Source organism: Crotalus tigris, unplaced genomic scaffold (genome assembly GCF_016545835.1).
Source record: "Crotalus tigris isolate CLP2741 ecotype Arizona unplaced genomic scaffold, ASM1654583v1 scf7180000024131.857555, whole genome shotgun sequence".
NCBI lineage: Eukaryota > Metazoa > Chordata > Lepidosauria > Squamata > Viperidae > Crotalus > Crotalus tigris.
The window spans coordinates 678,420-701,957 of record NW_024100405.1 but is presented as its reverse complement, the minus strand read 5'-3'; the positions used below and the strand labels follow the sequence as shown (position 1 = coordinate 701,957).

General features: G+C 38.4%; 1 protein-coding gene across 3 annotated transcripts in view; it reads left to right on the top strand.

Moving 5' to 3' along the window:
• The first annotated feature begins 95 nt into the window (after positions 1-95).
• The window catches only part of GOLIM4 (golgi integral membrane protein 4), a 59,860-nt gene continuing 36,417 nt past the window's right edge, over positions 96-23,538 (top strand). For all 3 annotated transcript variants that reach the window (XM_039322814.1, XM_039322813.1, XM_039322812.1), the window contains exons 1-6: positions 96-974; positions 19,827-19,901; positions 20,893-20,942; positions 21,489-21,542; positions 22,963-23,113; positions 23,375-23,457. In XM_039322814.1, the coding sequence (XP_039178748.1) occupies positions 788-974; positions 19,827-19,901; positions 20,893-20,942; positions 21,489-21,542; positions 22,963-23,113; positions 23,375-23,457 (600 nt within the window). In that variant the 5' untranslated portion in view covers positions 96-787. The remainder of the gene's footprint in view (positions 975-19,826; positions 19,902-20,892; positions 20,943-21,488; positions 21,543-22,962; positions 23,114-23,374; positions 23,458-23,538) is intronic.

The following is a 23,538-nucleotide window of genomic DNA, read 5'->3' as shown; positions in this document are numbered from 1 at the left end:
GGAGGGGAGTATCCAGAGGCTGTGCCCAATGAGGCGGCGGCCGGAGCGGGACTTCCTTCAGGGATCCCGCTAGAAAAAAAAAAAAAAAGAAAAGAAAAAAAAAAGCAGCCCGGGAGCGGAGGTGACACGTAAGTGGCGGGGCTGGATGGTGTCCAAAGCGAGGCGGAGAACCGGAGAAGAAAAGCTTCCTTTTGGGGCAGTTTGGCAACAATAAAAAAGTAACTTTAACGGGGAAGGCGCTTTGAAGCGTCTCCAACGGCAGACTTGCCTTGCTGGAAGAGTCTCGCCGGGCTCCCTTCAAACCCATCTCTGCCAAAGCGAAGAGGGCGCTGGGAAGAGGAGCCCTTCCAGTCCCGGGGAGTGGGGGGGAAGAACCGTCCCCTGCAGCAGCGCTGGGGAACTGGTGGCAGACGGGTCACCTTGAAATTCGGCAGAGTAATTGGTGAAGCAAGGACAAGCCTGCCTGGAAGACGTCCCGTTTCTTCTGAACAGCATCTCCGAGCCGTGCTGGATGCCCAGCTGAACCGGCCTCTTGGGAAGTGACCCTCCCGTCCCTCCAGATCTCGGTCTCCTGGGAACCTGCAAAGCTCTTACAAAGCTCGCTTGCTATGACCTTGAATTCCTGGCAGTGGTTGTAGCTGGTTAAAGTTCGCACGGGGCCTATGGCAACAAACGTGCCAGAACCTCCTAGTCTCTGAGAGGTCTCTCCCCTGGTTCATGTTGTGGCCTGATGCTGCTGAAGTCCTAGGGGGACATCAACTTGGATCCCACCTCAAAGGTTGGGACTATGGGAAACGGGATGTGTTCCCGAAAACAGAAGCGGATCCTGCAGTCTCTCTTGCTTCTCACGGTGGTGTTTGGCTTCATCTATGGGGCAATGCTATACTATGAATTGCAGAACCAGCTGAGGAAGGCTGAAGCCGTGGGCATCAAGTATCAACAGCATCAAGAGTCCCTCGCAGCACAGTTGCAAGGTAAAGTCTTCTTTGATTCGTCCTACCTTGGAGAGCTCCTACAGAAGCTCCACCTGCTTCCCACCTGATGACTTGGGCTGGGTTCTCCATTGCACCATGCAGATGCTTCACCATAGTTTGCTGATGAGCCTCAGTTGGTTAAACCAAAGTCAAATAAGTTGAGAATTTACTCCTTTGAGTTTTTGTGTCTCAGCAGGGGTGTTATTCTTGTGAGGTTGTTGAACCTCTGTTGAAAATAACAACAACAACAAAAAAAAACTGTGCACAAGGAGCTCTTCATAAGCTTGGTTAAAAATTAGTGTTTTCTGTCAAGTTCTAAATTGTTACTCTTCTACATTAGTAGAGTTGAGAGTGTAGTGAAATTCTGTGTAGCAACTGTATCTCATAGCCTTCAATAGACATAAATTCTTAATTTTGTTGTGAGTTACACAATGACAATAAAGATATTCTATTACAGGCATGTCAAACTGCCGGCCCACGGGCCGGATGCATCACGCCAAAACCGCACCCACCCCATTGCTGGCAATGGAGAAAAAGTCCTGATACGTCACGTGACATTGCGAGTTTGACATGCTTGTTCTACTCTATTCAGAAGTTAGGTCAATCTTTTAAAGTGTTCACCTTTTTCTTAGTTCCAATCAGTAACATCTAGAAATCCAGATTCTCTTTTAGAATCATCTTGATAACTGTCATATCTTACAATAGATGAGTCCTTAAATTATTTCTGTATTGTGTAAGAATTCCCTATGATCAGCACTAATTAGCTAACATAGTTTCTTTAACAGATAAAAGATGCTTTCAAGTTGAGCTTGACTTCTTGAGACTGTATTCATGCAGTATTCTGGTCACATAATAGAAATAATTTGCAATGCTTTCTTCTTCTTTTTTTACTTTATAGTCTAGCCATCAGCTCTAAAATTCCTAAGTTATCTCCTATTCAAGTACCTTGTAATACCAAACAGTGTTGAAAAAGCATACCTTTTCTAATCAGCCAAGATAGACTAGGTGCTGCCATCTGCTGAAAAACTGTTATAATTAAATGATGCCAAAATGCTTAATTGACAAAAGACAACATCTTTTTTTTGCTGAGTATTCTCTTCTTATGAAAGAAGAAACTTTCTGCTCTACATTGCAGTCTTTGGTGCTCTCTGAGCTTGGTTGTTTGCTTGCAAGTGTTTCATTATCCAAGTACATTACCAATGCATTCTCTCTCTCTCTCCCTCTCTCCTTGTACTTTCTGGATAATACAAATTTGACAGGAACACAAAAGTTAGTGATCTTGGAACTAGCCTGCCATAAAAAAATGTAGAAGCTAAAATTTGCAGAAAAATGTTTAAGAGGATCCTCAGAAGAAATAGAATATATAATTTTTTATTTGGCCAAAATTAAAAAGTCAAATAATGTGGGAAACAAACAGATCAGTTTGTTTTTCATGTCATCCAATTGCATTAAATTTAACTTTGGTTTAAAATCTATTTGATCCTTGCTATTGTGGTTTGTGAATAATGAATTGTGGTTTGGTATGTTGTGGAATTCATTCAATAAAAAGGTAAAGGAATCCCGTGGATTTTACTTCGCTAGTCATTGTTGACCATAGGAGGCAGTGCTCATATCTATTTCAAGACTGTTGAGCCAATGCTGTCTGAAGACATTTCCATGATCATGTGGCCAGCATGACATCACAGAGCACTGTTACCTTCCCACTGAAGTGGTACCTATTTATCTACTCACATTTGCATGCTTTTAAACTGCTAGGTTAGCAAATTCAAAAAGTACAATTAAACCAAACCTGGGTTTATCATGTTTTCTGAATCCTGTCTGTATCAATGACCTAGAGGCTGCCTTCCAAATACTGGAAAGAATTAGAGAAGTAGCATTTTGATTAGAGTTGGATTGTTTTAAAGGAATCTTGTTTCTTTTGAAGCCATATGTACCAAAGCCAAAGCTGAAGTCAGATATGCCAAAAAGTAGGGACTTTTAAATTACTTCAGAGGTTGAGGGGGTAGGTGGGCTAATAACCATCCCTTCCTCCTTTGTTTTATTGTTATCATGATCGTGGAAGGCATTGGTTATGAGAGTTTAGCAACTAGCTGCTGAGTTGCTTTATGGGCAATCCTAAATCAGTCAGTCAGTCAGTCAGTCAGTCAGTCTGTCTGTCTGTCTGTCTACCTACCTACCTACCTACCTACCTACCTACCTACCTACCTACCTACCTACCTACCTATCTATCTAGTTTGGAAGCTGCCCAACTTCAGAATTACATAGAGTTTTAATCTACAAGTATTCTTGATAGTACTTGCAACTTGCCCCAATTGCAAGAAATTCTGAGTAGCGTATTATAACAAACAGGAATGGAAAAAAGGCAAAGAAAACTTTAACAATAATACTTCAATCAAAACCAGAAGGAAATGTTTTTAATCAGCTAGAGCTCATTGGGATAAATTGATTAATTTGTTTTGGATTGTCCACAAGGGGGAGGTGACACATACTTTTGGGGACTACCATGGAAAAAGAATGTCATATTGTCTACAGTACACTCAGTGCACCTCAGAAGGAGAAGAGCACCCCTGTAGGCTTTCTCTAGATGATTGAACCAGATTAGCAATCCAAGTTTGACAATACTAAAACTGATATTGCCCAGTGCTTCAATATATAAGTCTTTAAAGTAGTGACCCATTGATTTGGTCCTGAAAATGTACAAGCACTAATAAAGCAACTTCAATATAGATGTTATTTTACCCTACAGGGATTAGTGCAGCAATAATCTGTCACATTTTGTACTAGTTGCAGCTTCCAGGTTATCTCCAAAGGTAGGCCTGAGTCTGTTGCAATAGATTAACTGAGTGATCAAGTTATGAGTTAATAACATTTATATAATATTTTGCATTAGGGATTAATAACATATTCCTCTTCAGATGTTATCAAGCTCCAATTTCTCTCTATCCTGACTCACATGTTTAAAAGCAAGGGTTATTGGGAGTTGCTCCAAATATTTGGAGACTTGGATCCATTATACATAGATGCCTGAAAATAAGGCTTGTTAAATTGAATTAGACATCTGAATAAATATGTATATATTGTTAGATGTATAATAACTTATTGTACCATTACTTTAGAATTTGAGATTATGAGTTTAAATTAATAAATACATGTTTTAAAATTGTGAATCATCAGATATTTAGCCATTTAAAAAGAGGCATTTCAAAATAAGATTTCAATCAGATTTCCTTAAGTATTTAACCCAAGTCAATCTCCTGGAAAAAATATGGTTCTAGTGATCAGTTTTGCTTATTGGCTAGTGACACGATGCTGTAATAAACTGTTAATGTCTAATGCATTTGTGAGAATTAATGTTCCATAAAGCAGTGTTGAGAAGTGGAATTTGAAAGCATAATAACATTGGAATTTTGGAATTGGGATATTAGAATTCCCATTTAGTACTGACATAATGGATATAAACATTGATATCCCATCTTCTGAAAATCAGTTGTGTTGGAGATGAATGTTGGAAATATATTTTTGGAGATCATAACACACAATAATTAATATTGTCAAAGCATTATTAGAGCCATATCAGCAATTATAGTAATTTCCAGCCTTTATTTATATGGCATAGAGCTGTTTTTCCAAAAACATTGCATACAGAATCTCAATTAATTTATTTACTTAGTAGTTCTGAAAATTATTATATCAGTTTCTATTGTAATCCAGTTAAAAAGTTAATCCATGTGTTCTCAATTTTTTTTATATAACCATCCATAGACATATATTCTTCATAAGTATTATGTTTTCTAACGTAGTTTTAACAACCTAATTGTACAGATTGGCAGTAGGGCACGTGCAACATTCCTGTGTCGCATCTGCAAGACCTTAAAATTAAATAAACATAATTTCAAAATCACTAGAATTCCATGAGATAATCATGTTAAGATGTTTTGGCTTTCTTAGACGAGCTCTTAAGACAAGTATAGTAAAAAGATTTTGTATGCTATTGCAGTCAATCTCCAAGATGAGATCATGAACACCTTAAAGATTTTGGGTGAATTCTTTTGGGGAGTGGATGTTGTTATAGAAAGGACACCAAATGAAGACATGAGAAGGAATATCTACTTCGCTGGATTCCATAAGGGCAAAGTGTTTACAAATAAAGAATCCCAACAAAATCTCCCCACCAGTGGATGGGATGGCAACAAAGTGGGCTCTGGAAAACGCCCATCTATGTTTGCTTTGGGCTAGATCAGTGGTTCTCAACCTTTCTAATGCCGCAACCCCATAATACAGTTCCCCATGTTGTGGTGACCCCCAACCACTTATACATCACCAGGTGCCAGGGGCGTGGCCAAAGAAAAGGGGAAAAAATGGCGGACAGCCTTGTTTGGCGACCCCTGTGTAATGGTCGTTCGACCCCAAATGGGGTCCCGACCCACAGGTTGAGAACCACTGGGCTAGATTGTAAAGATACCCTGCATTAGAAGAACTGTGACTATCAAATATTTGGTGATAAATTCATACATAACTAAACTTTGAACAGAGGCTGGTATTTTGTGACTCATAATCAGAGTGATCCAAGGTTGTTCATGTACTTTTAAAATTTGCATGTTTGATAATGTTGGCTATAGTGTTCATTAGACATACAAGTAGTCCTCAACTTACAACCACGATTGAGCCCAAAATTTCTGTTGCTAAATGAGATAGCTCTTAAGTGAATTTGTCTCATTTTATGACTTTTATTGCCACAGTTGTTAAGTGAATCACTGCAGTTATTAGTAACATGGTAGTGAATCTGGCTGTCCCATTGACTTTGCTTGTCAGAAAGTCAGAAAAGGTGATCACATGACCCCAGGACATTGCAACCATCATAAATATGAGTCAATTGCCAAACATCTGAATTTTGATCAGGTGACCATGGTCCTAAGTCTGAAAAACGGTCATAAGTCATTTTTTCAGTGTTGTTGTAACTTTGAATAGTTCAGTTCAGTTTTAAGACTGAAAGCAAACATTAGGCTCGGGATATTCTTTGAAGCACATTCTTTGTCTTTTGTCCCTATCTCTGATTGATGGGTCTTCATGTTCTATTAAATATCAAGCAAGTCTGAAGTTTGCTATTCTTTAACAAACAGGGGCTTACCAACATCATAGGGAGAATTTTTGCCCGCTGATAATTTTACATTTTAATTAAAGATGCTGAAATTGTATTTGGAGCGTAGACGATACATGCTCTTTCTTTGAGCAGTTGCTCTTCATTCAAGCATATGTGTATGCATGTATGTGCAAGATAATATTAAATAATCTATTATATATTTTATATATAATATATGTATTATATACTAGAACACCCCAGGTTGAAACATGCTAGTATTATTGAAAATGGATAGACCTGTACAAGCCAACCACTGTGCCCCAAGTGATAAAACAGATATTTTGGCTAGAAACTGATAATGCGGCAGATGGACCACTCTCACAGCTTGGCATGTTTGTTGAACGTATTTGGATAGCAGTTGCTGAGTACGAACATCCTGTCCCCATACAAGGTTAAAATTCAATGTGTCAGCTTGCTTCTACCAATTTGTTCTTGGCAATCTGGAAAAGTACCAGTCCTTTCTCCTGATTTTTTTTTCTAGTTACAGAAAACTTTGGCAAGTTGCTATTTTTGGAGCCAACAGTGGTATTTTCATAGTAAAGTAAGTGCACAGGACCATTGGTCAGTCAAGAGAGAAAGAGATTATGGATCACAGAGCAGTTTATTTGAGTAGATATTCACAAGATAATCTGTTAATACTTAATCTTAATACATAAGGAAAAGTCTCATTCAAACTCTGTTGAATCGTCTGTCAGACAAATAGGAGGCTAAAATTCTGGGAAGGGAGGTAGGGAGTCACTTTTCCAACTATGCTTCAATGTGCGTATGGTAGGGAAAAGATGTACACATTTATATTTGTTGTTACATTTCTTCTTTGGAGTGGATGAAGCTTTGATTCACCCGCAAACTCATACCATCTGAGATTATCCAATGATTTATAATCCAATTCAGGAATTCTGTCTTGGACTTTCTGTTGACAAAAAGTCATACAAATGTCTTTCATTTGCAAATTATCAAGTAATGTTGCAGTCATCGGGTGATGAATAATGAGTTTTGTATAGTCCTCTTGCAAGTCTCTGTGTTTTCTTTTGGGTTGGTTATTGCTCTTTGTCTCTTTTGTTCCCATTAATAAGTTGAGGATAATGAGGATTGTGGAGCAGGGAAAGAAGGCAGCAGGAATGTTTTAAGCACAAACATGTGTTCTGGATGACAGAACAAAAACCAAGGGTGTATTCTGCTATGCCCGTGGAAAGTTCAGTGGGAGTGGAATGCTATCTACCATTGAGAAAACTTGGGTTACAATGAATTAGATGCTTTTTTTTCCAGTTTGGAGTCAAACTAAAATAATAACTGGTTATGTGTGTGCCAACATGTCGGTTTATTTTTAGAAACGTCGGGAACTATTGTTCATGGCTGGCTGTTGTATATTTATTTGTACAGCTGCTTCCTAGTTAGCATTTCTGGGGCTTAGTTCATTCATAGTGCTAAATCATGAATGGTTTTTATCATGGCTTATTAAAATGACCACACTGTTCAGTTCACAATACAGCTTGTTCGCAACTTATGATCACAATTGTAACCAGATTTTCCATTGTTTAGTGCAGGGGTCTGCAACCTTAAACACTCAAAGAGCCACTTGGACCCGTTTCCCAGAGAAAAGAAAACACTGGGGTGGGGACCTTGGTTGAAGAGTTTAATTAAAAAGAAATAGAGGCTGCTGTGCATGAGTTCTCTCTCTCTTTCTCTCCCTCTCTCTTTCTCTCTCTCTCTTTCTCTCTCTCTCCCCCCTCTTTCTTCTCCCTCTTTCTCTTTCTCTCCTCTCTCTCTCCCTCTCTCTCTCTTTCTCTCCCTCTCTTCCTCTCTCTCCCTATGTCTTTCTCTCTCTCTCTTTCCTCTCCCCCTCTCTTTTTTCTCTCTCTCCCTCCCCCTCTCTTCTCTCTTTTTCTCTCTCTCCCTCCCTCCCCCCTCTCTCTTTCCTCTCTCTCCCTCTCTCTCTCTTTCCTCTCCCCCTCTCTTTCTTTCTCTCTTCTTTCTTCTCCCTCTCCCTTTTTCTCTCTTTCTCTTTCCTCTCTTTCTCTCTCTCCCTCTCTTTCCTTTCCCTCTCCCCCCTCTCTTTTTCTCTTTCTTTCCTTGCTCTCTCTTTTTTCTCTCTCCCTCTCTCTTTCTCTCTCTTTCTCTCCCTCTCTCCCCCTTTCTCTTTCCTCTCTCTCTCCCTCCTTCCCTCCCTCTCTCTCTCTCTCTCTCTTTCCCCCCTCCCTTTCTTCGATCTTCTGCTCACCTGGCAAGCTGGCTTCAGGCTCTTTTCCAACAAGCTGACACACATTATTGGGCTGGCTCTCTCCTGCACTTCCTGCTTCCTGCAGAGATGCAGCAAAAGGAGGAGCCCCGCCCAATAAGCTTGTTAGCTCATCGGAACAGCATGAGGCCACTCTCTTTTTTACACTTACACACACACACAGAGAGAGAGAGAGAGAGAGAGAGAGAGAGAGAGAGAGAGAGAGAGAGAAGGGAATCGCAAGTGCCTCTCTCTGTCTCTGCCTCTCTCTCTGCAAATGGCAGACGAGGCTGGGAGCCGCAGGAGAAGGTTCTGGAGCCGCGGGTTGCCGATCCGTGGTTTAGTGAATCATTGGGTTTTAAGCAAATACAGCTTCCCCCATTGACTTTGCTTATCAGAAGTCACCTGGGAAGGTCGCAAATGGTGATCACATGACCCCAGGACACTGCAACCATTGTAATACATGCCAGTTGCCCAGCACCCAAATTTTAATCACATGACTGTGGGGAAGCTATGATAGTATAAGTGTGAGGACCAGTCTTAGATCTTTTTTCAGTGCTGTTATAACTTCAAATGGCTGCTAAATGAATGATTGTAAGTTGAGAATCATCTGTAACCATATGCTATTTTATGAATGATGATACAGGTAGTCCTCAAGTTACAACCACAAATGAGCCCCAAATTTATGTTGCTAAGTGAAAAATTTGTTAAGTGAGTTTGCCCCATTTTATGACTTTTCTTGCCATAGTTATTAAGTGAATCATTGCATCTGTTAAGTGAATATGGGTGTCCCATTGCTTGTCCAAAGGCCTCAAAAGGGGATCACATGACTCCAAGACACTTCAGCAATCATAAATATGAACTTTTTGTGGACTTCAGTGGAATTAAGATAATAACTGTTAAGCATATATATTTCCATGCAAGATTGTGATTAAAAAAATGCCCTCTATAAATAGTTACCTATGTTTTTTTCCAGTCTGGCTTTACCAGTTGTTCTTTTATGAAATGGATACGGATGTAATTTTGGAGCACTGGAATGTTAGCTCAGCACGCTACACTGCTTTAAATAGGAAACACTCCTATTTAAGTCCTTGGTCTCGAGGAAGAATTAAAAAAAAAAGGCTTCCCAGACTAGCTAAAATAAATATGATAGCATATAAGGTCTAGACAATTACCACACCATATGTCAAATAAAATCAGCCAGCTAATATTAGACTGGCGTTAACATCTACCTAAAAATAAGATTGAAGGAAAGTTAGAGGTTGTCTTTAAGTCTCAGCCTCTGAAAACAGAAACATTTTTAAATAAAGGTTTAGTTTAGTGAATCAGCATCTTAAAAATATACTGTGATGTCCCTTAATGTTTTTCAATTCATATATGTTGCATCTGAAAGTCTCCCAACAGTAAAATAATCTTTTGCATTATATTAAGACAGATTCTTTTGTCTGATGTATTTGTACACAAACTAATACATAATAGTTTGTTTGCAGTAGACCTATTCATGGAAGGCTGACCTAAAGTTTGAAATCTATAATGACATCAGTACATGCAGAAAATAGTTTAACACCATAAATAAATTTTAAAATGCTATGTATACTTAACAATAGGTAGCTTAACAGGAGTAACTTATTTATTTTATTTTCTTCAATATACTTTGTATGCTTTTAATTAAGCAAGTACTAATAGGGGTTAAGAAGAGTTAAAACATAAATTAACATTAATCCAGTCTGGCTATAAAATCATTTCTATGATTCTTTCTGAGCAGCATGGAGAAACTGCTGAAAAGGTCTGACCTAAAGAAATGTGCAATGCAAAGAAGGTTGTGCACTTGATATGGAAAGTCCAGCTCCCACTATTTCTTCCTTTGGGATCAAGATACCCTGCAGAAAAGAACATATTTTGGAATTAGAATTAGAAATAACAGGCATAAGCTCAACTGGTACCTGGTGACTTAAATGTAAGGAGAAACCTCTTGACAGTCAGAACTGTACAAGAGTGGAACAGTGTACTTAGGGAAAGTGTGCTCTGGAAATGTTTAAGTAGATGCTGGACCACCATCTTTCATGGATGGTTGAAATGGTTTTCCTGCACTTTATACAGTATTGGACTAAGGCAGGGGTGTCAAACTCAATTTCACTGAGGGCCGCATCAACATTATGGTTGCCCTTAGGGGGCCAGGTGGGTGTGGCCAGAGTGGGTGCAGCCTTCTGGGTGGGTGTGGATGGAGTGGGTGTTGCCTATTGGGTGGGCGTGGTCTGTTCTACATCATTCGTGACAAGGGTGCTTGTGGGGGCCTGGGCAGGAATGGGACAGATCTGAGAGTCTCTGGCAGAAGAGGGTGGGACCGGGGCAAGTGCCAAGGCATGGTCCACCAGGGCAAGTGCCAAGATGGCCACCACAGAATTGTATATTGGCTCCCGGCTGGCCTGGGCCAGGCCAAGGCAGTGGGGGCTGTTCCCTCACTGTTTCCAGGCTGGCTTCACGGGCCACATGAAACCACTTTGCGGGCCACATCTGGCCCCCAGGCCAAGTGTTTGACATGTCTGGACTAAGGTGATCTTTTCCTACTAATTCTAAAATCAGTGGAAAGTTATTGCTCACAGTTAAACCCTACAGAAGAGACAAGTAGTTATTTATTGACTGTGTAATAAGCACTAGCTGCCACCATAGGCATGACTAATTACAAAACATTCAATTCCAACAGAGCAAATTGTTAAGATTACTCCCTGATGTGTCTTACAGCACAGGAATGACGTTTTTATTTGCTTTATTGTTTACAAGAATATGTTAAATCAGGCATCAAAAGCAATATGTCTGCTCTACGGACTATGGAATAAAGAAAGGCAGATGCTATACACTTGAATCAGTTTCAAATTATTTCACAGCAAATTGGGAAATTAGAGAAGAGGTGGAGGGATACCAATACTTTTGGATGCATCTGTATATTGTGTAGATGTGTTATTTCAGAAACAAGCCATCTTTTAAATCCAAGGGACGATTCTGTAATGGATATTGCTACCAGATTTGGGATACAATAATCTACACAACTATGAAGTGACAGCAAAACATTTCATCTTTAGTTGCCTGGATGTTTGCAGCTCGTGATCTTGGAAGATGTCGTGAAACAGCTGTTATAAGTAGGATTTTCCTATTTCCAGATGGCTGCTAAAAGGAATGAGACTAGGAGTAAAACTTCCAAGTTCAATGACACAAACTGAAGAGTTGATTCTTGTAGTCCTAGCCCAGTGATGGCAAACCTTTTAGAGACCGAGTGCCCAAACTGCAATCCAAAACCCACTTATACATCATCAGGTGCTGGGTGGGTGTGGGCCATTGGGTGGGCATGGCTGCGGTGGTAACGGCAGACTGGGTGGCACTAAAAAGTTCAATCAATCAATTCCAACTTTGCAAGATCTTGTTTTCCCCATGAGAAGCTGAAATTGACTGATTGATTGAACCTTTTTTTTTTTAAACACATGGCGGCGGAGGCCTAAAACCCAGCTGAAGACCTAGGAGTGGGGCGACAGTGCGCGTGCCCACAGAGAAGGCTCTGGGTGCCGCCTCTGGCACCCGTGCCATAGGTTCGCCACCACTGTCATAGCCTCTGTTAGTAATTTTGTGATTTTTATAAATGATCCTGGAGCATGGAGCAAGTGTCAGAGGAATGGAAAAGAGTTGCTGTGGTTCCAGTTTTCAAAAAAGGGGAAAAATAAATAAAACCAGGAACTACAGACCAATCAGCTTGACATCAATACATGGGAAAATCCTAGAAAAGATAATCTCTTGAAATCTCCTGATGTGCAAGGAACTAAAATGAATGTCCATTTCACTGAATATTCTCCCAAGAGAAGATGAAATTTATCCCAACAGTTTTTAAGATGAGGCTTATGTGATAGTCTTTTCATAGTCTTGATTCCACATATCTCAATTGAAATGAAATGGGAAGTTATAGTTATAGTTATCTTTGGCTTATACTTTTCTTCACACAAGAGCAGAACGAAATGGAAATAAATATGTAGTAATGTCGTTAGCTTACTGTGCTGCTTATTTTTAAAAACCAAAATTTAATGAACTTATGCAGTCAGCACTGACATTTAAGCCTTCAGTAGGATGCTATTTTAATAGTGCTGTACAGAAAAACTCTCCTTTAAAAAAAGAGTCTATGTCTTTTCTTAATTAAAAAGAATCTCCGTTTGACATTTGTTTCAAAGAAAATGAAAATTTTGCTAAAATTCTCCTAGATGGATTGTGGTATTCTTGTGCTTGATTTAATGAAAAACTCGCTACAGTGCAAATTATGAATGTCCTATCTATCTCTCCAGAAACCTATAACCGCACTAAATTTCCACGCTTCAGTTAAATAAGGGGAAGTGGTGGTGAGTAACTCTTATTCTTTGGGAAGTGCAGGTTGTCAGTGTGCCTTGGAGTAATGGCAAATAGAGAATAAAAAAAAACCTATTTAAATACCGGTATCTTCCCATCTCCATTAAAAACGCTAAAAGAATTTAATAGAAACTCTCAGCTGTGTGGGAGAAAAAAACTTTTTTTTATTTGAGAAGACTTTTGAACAATTCCCCACCAATCTCTATCCTGTAATGGGTAAAGTACCACACTCCAGGGCTAGACTTTATGTCTTTTTAAACTTGCATTCAGGGCCTCAGAAGACCGAGTAAACTTGTGCTTTTCATCTGTTTATAATTTTAAACATTTAAGTTAAATTGAAAAGTGAAAAGTGACCTCCTTGATGTTTTCACATGTCTTTTGTATTGTGATTAATTCAGCAAAAACACTTCATGTGAAGATTTGAATCATAGATGATAGGGAGATAAGGAGAACGAGGGGGGGGGGAGAGGGATGGATAGGTAGGTAGGTAGGTGGATACATAGATAGACAGACAGACATTTTATGGAGAGAGATACTAGATCTGCCAGTCAAGGTTCTTGATTTTCTTTGCTTTTATTTGTTTGCAGTCATAAGGTTTTTGTTTTTTTTTTGCCTCCCCTTTTATGTTGCAATTAAACTTACATTAAGGAAGTGGCTGTAACAGTTTTTAGGTAGGAGCAACCACATCTTTCTTGAGGTTTTGTCTTTGTCACTAATCTTTTGCAAATTTGAAATTCCGTAAGATCATCAAGACCAGGCTCTGTGACCAGGCCAGAGGCTCCCAAGAAATTGGAGACTTGGCTTGATGATTGCACTGTTGAAGAGGACATTTCTTATTCTCCCTAAATTTTGACTGTATGGGGTTTTTTTTAGGTTATTTATTACTAGGGTTTTTTATATTTGTATTTGCTGTTCTTATATTTTTTTAACTATTGTGCACTGTCCAGAGTCACCTCGGTGAGATGGATGGCTATATAAATTTGATAAATAAAACATTTTTAAAAAATCACTTTTGTGTCTCACCAGAAAAGTTATATTTTTGAACAGATTGCCTAGATCTAGACATATTTCTAAAATACACTTACTAAGATACAGTCAACCAATCGATCCTACTTTACTTGTCCAAAGATGTTCTTTCCAATGCTACAATCTCCTAGAAACCTTGTACCTTGGAATAAGTCAACGAAATTACTTGGACTCCATTTTCTTGAAAGCAGTCAACGAAGGACTAATCAGAGCTAAATTAAAACCTGTTCACTTCAGGGCTATTTGGTAATGATAAATCTTATGAGATCATATTTGTGTTCAGTGTTTGCCAGACTGTTTTCAACCTGTTCACTTCAGGGTCACTAGGTAATGATAAATCTTATTAGATCATATTTGTGTTCAGTGTTTGTCAGCTTGTTTTTCTTGGAAAGGTTACAAGCAGGGTAGGAGTTTTACACACACACACACTACCCGCGCGTACTTCATACATTGAATTATTAATCTGTGAATTTCATTAGCACAAGACATGCTGATGGCCAGTAACTAGGATTATTTTAAAGAAAGATTAGCTAATTTCATGGAGGACAGACCTTAGTCTTAGAGGCTTATGTGCCTCTAAACTATATAACTCAAAATTCCAGTTGTGGGAAGCGGTGATGAAAAGAAAATATATCTCCATGTTCACTTTCAAGTATGCCAGAAGCCATGAGAGAGAAAGAAACAAAATGCTGGGTTAAGATGGTTGTTACCCTAACCCAGGGGTAGGCAACCTCGGCTCTTTTATGACTCATGGACTTCAACTCCCAGAATTCCTGAATTCTGGGAATTGAAGTCCATGAGTCATAAAAGAGCCGAGGTTGCCTACTCCTGCCCTAACCCTAATCTAGCAGGACTGTTCTTATGAGGCAGATAGTTGGTTCAGTATTAGGTCTGCTCTCAGAAAAGAATTTTTTATCCCTATGTGGAGATGTTGGGGACTTAGTCTGAGATTTTCAATATCTAAGACGTGGTTCACTAAATAGCATAGTGCCATCTTCTAAAAAGACCCCTTGTTTGTTTCCCATAGGATCCCCAATAGATCTAGCCTTCTTGCATTTTCCTTATTTTTATTTATTTTCTTCTAAAAGCCATATAATTTTGAATGTCATTTCATTAAATTTATATGGAATAGTAAATTAAATCTTATTTATCCCATGTAGTTTGATATCTTATTTTCAGATGGCAATGTAATTATAGAAATCTACAGCAGGCAAGTTCCTACTAGCGTCCTTTCGGCTGAACAACTTGGCCATGCCTTGTGGCAGGGAGAAAGGAGAATGTGAAAGCGATGAATAAGCTCTTGGTTTTCAGGAGCTCCTTTTGCCAAGTGGAAAATTTTGGGGAACTAGAGATTCTGCTTTTATAGATGGCCTGTTTGTTCTGTTCTGTTTTTGTGGGGGGTTTTGAGCATATACACCAGTAGATACATCTACCTAACACTGACTTTAGAAGTGTTTATTCTCAAGCAAAATTCATAAGGATTTCAGGATTTACCCTAAAAATATTTTAAAATGTTGTAATAATTCTTAGGTTCGATCTATAGCACTCTGTGAAGTCTGTAGTGATCTAATGAGCTGTACATGCAAAGAGGTTAATGCAGCAATATTGTATTTTGTGCTGTACTCAGAATAAATATCCTTTTTGAATACATCATTAGTTTGTTAGGTGGGAGGGAGAATTAGAAGGGATTTTTGTTGATGACAGCTAAGAAAGAAGCTTTTCATTCTCCAGTAAAACTTTTCTATTGAAATCACCAGTAAAATGAAAATCAAAAATATGATAATAAAGTCAAAATTTGGCAACATTCCAAGAAGCTTAGCTCATTATAAACATGTCAGAGATTTTGTAGTATTTCATAAACTGTACAAAGAGAGAATGTGGTGCAGTATAACTTTGTGCTCCTACAAATTTGCCTGGAATATAAACATGAAACCAACAGAAGGAGATTTAAAAATCTGTGAATTTATTTTTTTTGCCCCTTCTGAATTTTTCACTGAATGTTATTAGAGATTCATGTTAGTTCATCTATAAATAGAATCTAAGTGAACAAATGACACCAAAGTTGAAGCAAACATTTGTCCAACATGTAACGTGCCTGTTTGAAAGCATAAGTAATTATAGTTGCACCTGCAATAAGTATATTTATCTGCAATAACTTTAACTGAAGATTTCCTGTAACTGCTGAACAGTATTTCAGAACACTGTTAGAAATTCTGGCCCCCTTTTCAGTGGCAAACAGCTTCAAACCAGTAATATTTTAAGATTTTCTAAAATGAATTGTTCATTTCAGATCCTGTTCAACGTTTCAGCGGCATTTAGGTGTGGATTTGGATTTGATTATTCTAAAACATTGAATTTACTTTTCATTTACTCTGTTTAGATTTGCTTGTACATTCAGGATATATCACCCACTTAAAAGACTGTTTGTGTAAAAATGAAAAAAAAATCAACTTGTGGTTTATGGTTTTGGTGATTAGATAAGATATAGGAAGAAGAATAGGATACTTTAGAAAGAGAGATTAAATATATATATGTACTTATAACTGCTATGAAGTATATTGGAAGCATATTGTCCTAAATCACTTCTATTCCCCTTTAACTGGATTGTTGGATGCTCAGAGTTATAGAAATGGCTTTGTATGGTTTTCAGACTGATAGCCATCAATGACTTGCTTGCAGAGGCTTTCAAATATTTTGTTTGAGTAGGAGAATATGGTGTGACTCTAAAAATCTGCATGGTCAGAACTTCACTGTGATAAGTCAAAGTCTTGTGATTTATGTAGGACAGGGCTAGCCCAAATCAGTTCTGATCATTTAATGAAATACTAAAGCCCCTGACCCTAATAATTGAATTTAATTGAATTTACCTGAACTAGGTAATTATTTGGCATATCCCAATAGTCAAAAGTATATAACTAACATAAATGAAACAGGCACCAACCTTTGACGTTATTTGTTCATTCAGTCCCTTTATAAGTACCCCATGAAGTTCTGATAACATTTGTCCATATCTAGGTTTATGCTACTAATATTTTTCATCAATATGACTTTTTTCATGATGCAGTTGAAAATTTCCATGTGGCACTGAAGAGTCTTTAGCTGAAAGTTCAGAACTCTGAACGGAGTGAATTGTTTTGACTCTGAAATTATATTAATTTACATAAAGAAATACAATTGTAGAAGCATGACAGACTCCATTCCTCTTAGCCTTTATCTCTTTAGTAAGAACGATTTACAGATTTAAACCTCTGCAAGGGAAATTAGTAGTTTTCATAAAACTAGTAGTGATATCCTGTTTCTCCGGTTCTTCTGTACTACCTGCAATTACATAATTTCATTGAAGTCATATGGAAAATTTGAACAAATAGAATCATCTACAACAGATAGTTTGCAACAGAACAAAGCAAACAGAGCAGGAACCATATGATAATTCAGTATCTTAAGGGTGTTGTCCAGAGAACTCTGTTTTCTCTAGGAATGTAAAGAATGTTTCAAATTCTGACAATTTCAAATTTCACATACTCTCTTTTGAGCTCAGTACATCTTATTTTAAGTTCAAAATAGCTGGACTGAATACCAGATGGTGTTTCAAATGCAAAGGGAACTGTTCCAAGCTCTGAGCGCCAAACATTTCTACTTCAAATTTCAACAGTCTCAATGACAGCTCATTTCAGAACTGAAACAAAAGTTCTGCTCTCAAACAGGATATTTCAAATTCAGAATCTCCTTTTTCCAGTCTAGGATTCTTGAGCTGTACTCGGTGTTCAACTCTCATGAACTATATACATCCTATTAACTCAAGAATTCAAAAACTAAGTTCAAAAAAATGTGAGAAGTCATTGTTAGGGGATGCCAGATAGATTTCCTCATCTAGCTTTCTAGATCTGAAACCTTCTCCCTTGCAAATATCCACTTGACTTCACTTACAGGGCCCCAAACCAAGGCTTGGCAGTAGGAGAACAATAGGATGATGCATTTATCCAGATATCCAGCCTTTTGGGATTATAAAGATCTATATCAAGTCTTTGATTAGGGCTTGGAAATGAATTGGCAGCCAGTACGATTAAGTTATTTGCCAGACCAGATCAGTAGTTCTGAATGTAAAGCTAGTCTATGAACCTGTTTTGGATAGGTGCACACATTGTCTATAGAACAATCTATTGTAACCCGATTTCCAGATAACACTGGGCCATGAACCATGATTTATAAACTACAGTGACTGGGTCCATATATCATACTAACTTGAAATTAAATAACATGCATTACGTTTTGAAGTGATGTGTCAATCACTCTGGTACTCCCATCCCAGGAGCAGTAGCACTGCAACACCGAGACACTCATTTTTTAACATATGTTATGACATTACATACATGTTGCAGCCTATGGACACCTCTGCCTAATAGTGATGAAGGTGCTGTTACAAATACTGGCTCCATTATGCCCATAACTTGCACTCAAAATATATCTAGAAGGCTTAATGCAAAACTAAGAAGTATACAAAATGTTCTGAGTTTGAAACCTTATCCAGGATTCCAAGTTGCACTAAGCCAGCGGTTGTCAACCTGTGGGTCGTGACCCCATTTGGGGTCGAACGACCATTTCACAGGGGTCACCAAACAAGGCTTTCCGCCATTTTTTCCCCTTTTCTTTAGGTGTGCTACTCCCTCTTATTCTATTGGCTTTTGAAAGCCAATAGAATAGACTATTCAAGAGATTCTATTCTATTGGCATTCGAAAGCCAATAGAATCTATTGGCTTTCGAAAGCCAATAGAATAGACTCTCTTGAATAGAGTCTAATTCTATTGGCTTTCAAAAGCCAATAGGAATTGTCCAGGCTATCTCTGCCCTGCTGAGCCCACCAAAAGCCCCAGTCTGCAAACGGTGCTGCAAGGCGAACTTTCTGGAAAGCTTCCTTCCCTGCTGAGCAACTACTAAAAGTAAGTAAAAGAGGGTCAGGGGTGGGAGGTGGGAGGCCGGCAAGTGCAGGGAGGGTTGCTGGCACGCATGGGGCCTGGCAGGTGCCTTACCTGCCTTGGGCTGGGCCAGCTGGTGGCCCAGCCGGTGGTCGGCCTGTGCCATCTCTGCCGCTTGCCAGTTACACCTCGGCCGGCGCAGGGGATGGCACTACACATGTGTGGCACTCCCGGGCAGGGAAATACAGATAGTTCTCGACTTACTACCGGTTGCGGGGTCGCGGCATTAGGAAGGTTGAGAACCACTGCACTAAGCAATTCTAAATTTATCTGTAAGTGCCTTTTGTCATTATGTTCTTTACAGGGAAGTCTGGAAGTTGAGAGATCTGGAGTATAGGTAGAACAAAGCTTGTTGCTTCATATACACTCCCCAGCTTCCCTAGCTCCCACCCTTACCCCTTTGGTGCTTGCCATACTTTTCTGAAAATAACTTTGAACTAAGGCTGTGAGCTTAGACTCTTGGATACGAAGGATAATCTTTGTTCTTTTTCAGCATGGTGACAGATTTCTGTATGTGCATGTGTGTACACACCTATATACATGAACAATAGGGGTGTGAAAACATTGGAATTTGAAATGCTGGAAGTCCAAATCAGTTGTTTGGAGGGTGTGTTTTGTTTCACATTTGAAATGTTCTCTGTACAGCAAACAAGGAAATATAATTGGTACCATTGCTAGAGAACTGAATTTCATTATATATCCATCTCTGTAAATTTGAATGTCAAGCTGAAGCAATTTAACTCTGTGGATACAATCCACCATTGCCTGTTCAAGTATCAACTTGAATGTGTAGAATATTTTGCTTGGTGCGTGCATCTTTATTGATACTTCTGTGTTCCCTCACACACCCATTTTCAAAATGTTAAGTAATTTTCTTTTCACAGTTTATATTCATTGCTCTTAAAAGTAAAAATGCCTTTGAGTCAAGTTCAATTGCCAACAACCACAGGGATATAGTGTGGTTGGCCTATCTAAGTTACCTTCTGAGCCCTGATAATGTTGGCCAAGTGCTTGCTCCTTGCTGGGGATCTTCATTCTTACCATCCCTAAAATATATACAGCTTTTTTAGTTGACAAACTACTTATTTCCCTGCAATTTTTCTCTCTTTTTCAGTTGTGTATGAACATCGATCAAGACTAGAAAAATCTTTACAGAAAGAAAGGCTAGAACATAAGAAAGCAAAAGAAGGTAATATTTACATTTCAGTTGAATTTTAAAAGATTTTTACCAGCAGAGAAATGCTGTTTTGTAGTGTAACAACTCCAATAAGCAATTTAGGGCGATATGCTCCTTTAGAGTTGCCCTGGATTGAAACTGCATTTTTAAAAAAATTACAGACTTTTGAATGCTCTTCCTGGTGGTGGTTGGGTAATATTTCCATAGTGCAGATAAGAGCTGATTGTTTTATGGTTTCTTACCACCATCTAGTGGATAAAACTCATTTTATTTGCAACAGCTTCTCTGCAAACTGAGACATATTTCATTCAACAGGATGGAGCCAAACACTCAATCTGGCTGAATTTCTTGTGATTCTTTTCTGCCAGAAATGACAATAAGCATGGTAGCAATCCAATTAAGAGTGAACATTCTGATGTTTGAAGACTGGGTACATATTGAAAAATCGGGTGCAGACTGAACTATAGGTCTGGCATAGGGCTGAGTTAATCATTTATGCCCTTTTCCAGAGACTAAGGAATTTTACCTCTCAGTAAAGCTAAACTGTAAATAGTTTATTTACACACAAGGATAACTAGATACATATTTTTGTGAATGAACTACATATTATGATTTCAACATTATATTATATACCTGGATATCTGATGCACTCACTTCTATTCTCATGAATTTGCATGAGTTGCATTTAAATCTAGTAGTTATCTATTTTAATCATGACTGAAGTTCTTTTTATTTTAACTGGCACCAAGTGCCATAATTTGGGGTGGGCACTGAGCCACAGGCAGAGTCAGTTTACATATTTATCAGTTCACAGGTAGCGCTGAAGGGTATGGTAATTGAATGAAGAGAAATTGTGTATGGCTGAATTAATGTGTGAAATCTTGACAGTGAAAGGATGTTTGAGGTGGAGTTACCTCCAGAGAGAATAGCTGGTTCCAGGGTTTTATTTATGTATATGTTCCTGAAGATCATTCATTTTTCTCTTTTTATTTTTGTATTTTAGACTTTCTTGTTTATAAATTAGAAGCACAAGAAACATTAAATAAAGGAAGGGTAAGTCAGCAGAAATAATTGTTAAGTTTTTCTGCACATAAGGATTTTATCAAAGCCTCTACTCTTTAAAATTAAAAGAATAATGAATAACATCTAATTGTCTGAAATCTGAATAACCTAAATATATAGTCACTTCCTGAAAAAGAGGCATTTTAAGCAATGGTATGCTCCAGGACTGTAATACTGGGGTTGATGCTTTTAAATATTATAAATGTTCTAGAATGTGTCACCAAATCGACTGTAATTTGGAATTCTGAAAATATTTCTGGTGGTTTTGCAAAATAGTTTTGCAAAACAGATTTGTTTCAGTGTGGTCTAGAAATGCTGGATTTCTACGACCCTGAACTTCCCACAAATTGGGACCTCTAGCAATTGAATTCAACACTTCAACACAGCGCTGAGCCAAGAAAATATGCATCTTAAAATCTGTTTCCCCTGCAAGTTTTCAATTTCCATAGCATTCAGAGAAGTGTCATAGTTATGCCAAAAAGAGTTGAGATCTTATCTAACTATGTGTTTCTTTTTGTTTGCTTGTTTGTTTTGCAGCAAGATTCCAATAGCAGATACAGTGCACTGCATGTACAACACCAGATGCTGAAGGTAAATTCTTGAGTTGTTTTTTTTCCCAATGGTAGGCAATTTATAGCACTGGCAAACAAAGGAAATTTTATATAGAAGCTGTAAAAACAGCCTTAATAAATTTGGCAAAGGTGTTTTACAATCAGCATGGGCACTCCTGCTGGACCTAAAAACTTTTCCTGAAACCATGTGGCTACCATATGGGTTCAACAAGGGTGCCCATGCTAGATTTGGAGCATCTTTTGTCTGCTTAATATTAGAATATTCCATGCCATCAAATGCAAGATTTAACTTGAAAACTGGAGGTCTGTTATCTCTCAAATATAATTCCACCATTGAACCTACCTTCTGCTCCCCTTTTCAGCTATATTAATTAGGCCCACATCTGTCTTTAAACAGAAGATGGGTGGCTGAAGATGAAATTAGGTTTCTAGTGCTATTAAGTATTTGTCAAAATCTCCAGTTAAAAAAATCTTTTTTGGCTTCTAGACGTTATGAAAAGGTTGGCTTCCTGATTGCAAAACGTTTTCCATCCAGTCATCGTCTTTGTACTTTGAAGAGAATTAAAGACATTTTCACAAAGGAAACCCTCACAAACATTTCATATGTTTGATGTATAAGTACAGAAAGCAATTTGGTGTAAAGGTTCATGGTTTGGAGCTTGAACCCCAGGGACCTTCTGAGATAGTACAGTTTCAAGAGGGGATTTTAAGGCTGAAAAATATTCTGAATGATTTGCTGATCTGAATTTCAAGTTATGCTAAACCGTCCTTTAATCTTAATCTGACGGATTCTGTCTTCCCTTTTCTTCCTGTTCCTGTACATTTATGATGTTTTATTGTTATTGATATACACATTGCAGGAGAAAGCACAGAAGAGAGAAAGGAAGAGTATGCATAGCAGGGTTTAAACATTTTTTAAATGTTTAAAAAATGGGTTAAAACATTTTTTCAGACCATTTTTTTTTTTTAGTGGGAGGAGAGAATATTCTAAAAAATGTAGAAAGTATCAAGATAAAGACAGCTGGTTTGGTGCAGTGATAAAGGCTTCAGTCTAGAAATTGAGATACCGTGAGTTCTAGTTCCACCCCAGGCACAAAACCGGCTGCATGATCTTGGGCCAGTCACTTTCTCTCAGCCCAAGGAAAAGAAGGCAATGGCAAACCATTTCTGAAAACTGCAGAGACTTGTCCTTGTACTTACTGAGACTTAGCCATGATTGAACGGAAGGGGGAAAAAAATCAAAATAAAGAAATAGGCCAGAAATGGAATACTGGGAGCATTTCCATCAACACTGCACACCCCGCCTGCCCGCCCCCCCACCGATGTTCATTGTCTCACCCTTAGAGTGATGCTGCATTGAAAATCAAAACAAGATTTGGCAGCTGCACAGATCAAGAAATCCTTGTGCCGTTTTTTTGTTTTGGTTTTGTGCTCTGCAGAACCAGCATGAAGAACTAAAGAAACAGCACTCAGATCTGGAAGACGAGCACAGGAGACAGGAAGATGATTTCAACCGAGCAGTTGATGACCACAAGGAGAAATACGTGCAGTTACAGCAAGAAAAGGAGCAGGAGCTGTCCAAGTTAAAAGGTATAGGAGGATGCTCTTTAAGTAATTTTGGAATTGGACAAAGTAGGCCATCCTCTAGAGTGAGATCTCATTTGGCTATGTAGGTAGGAATTATGGGTTTTTGCAGTTTAATACTGCGGGGGTGGGGGGATATGTTTGGGCAAGACAGGTCTACTCAGGTTAGCATTGAGTTAGTTAATATTTGAAAACATAAATCAGTTAGAATTCATCCTACAAAGATAGGTCTGTTCAAACATTTTTTTGACACTAAATTTTAAACAGAATCCATGTACAATCTGCAAGAAGAAAACAGACAATTGAGGAAATCCCACCAGGATATTCATACTCAGCTGCAAGATGTGAAGGTAAGATCTTGGCCTACTAAAAAATCATGAGTGGTGAGAAAGAGAGAAATACATCTTTCTTTGCAAAGAGGAATGAATAAA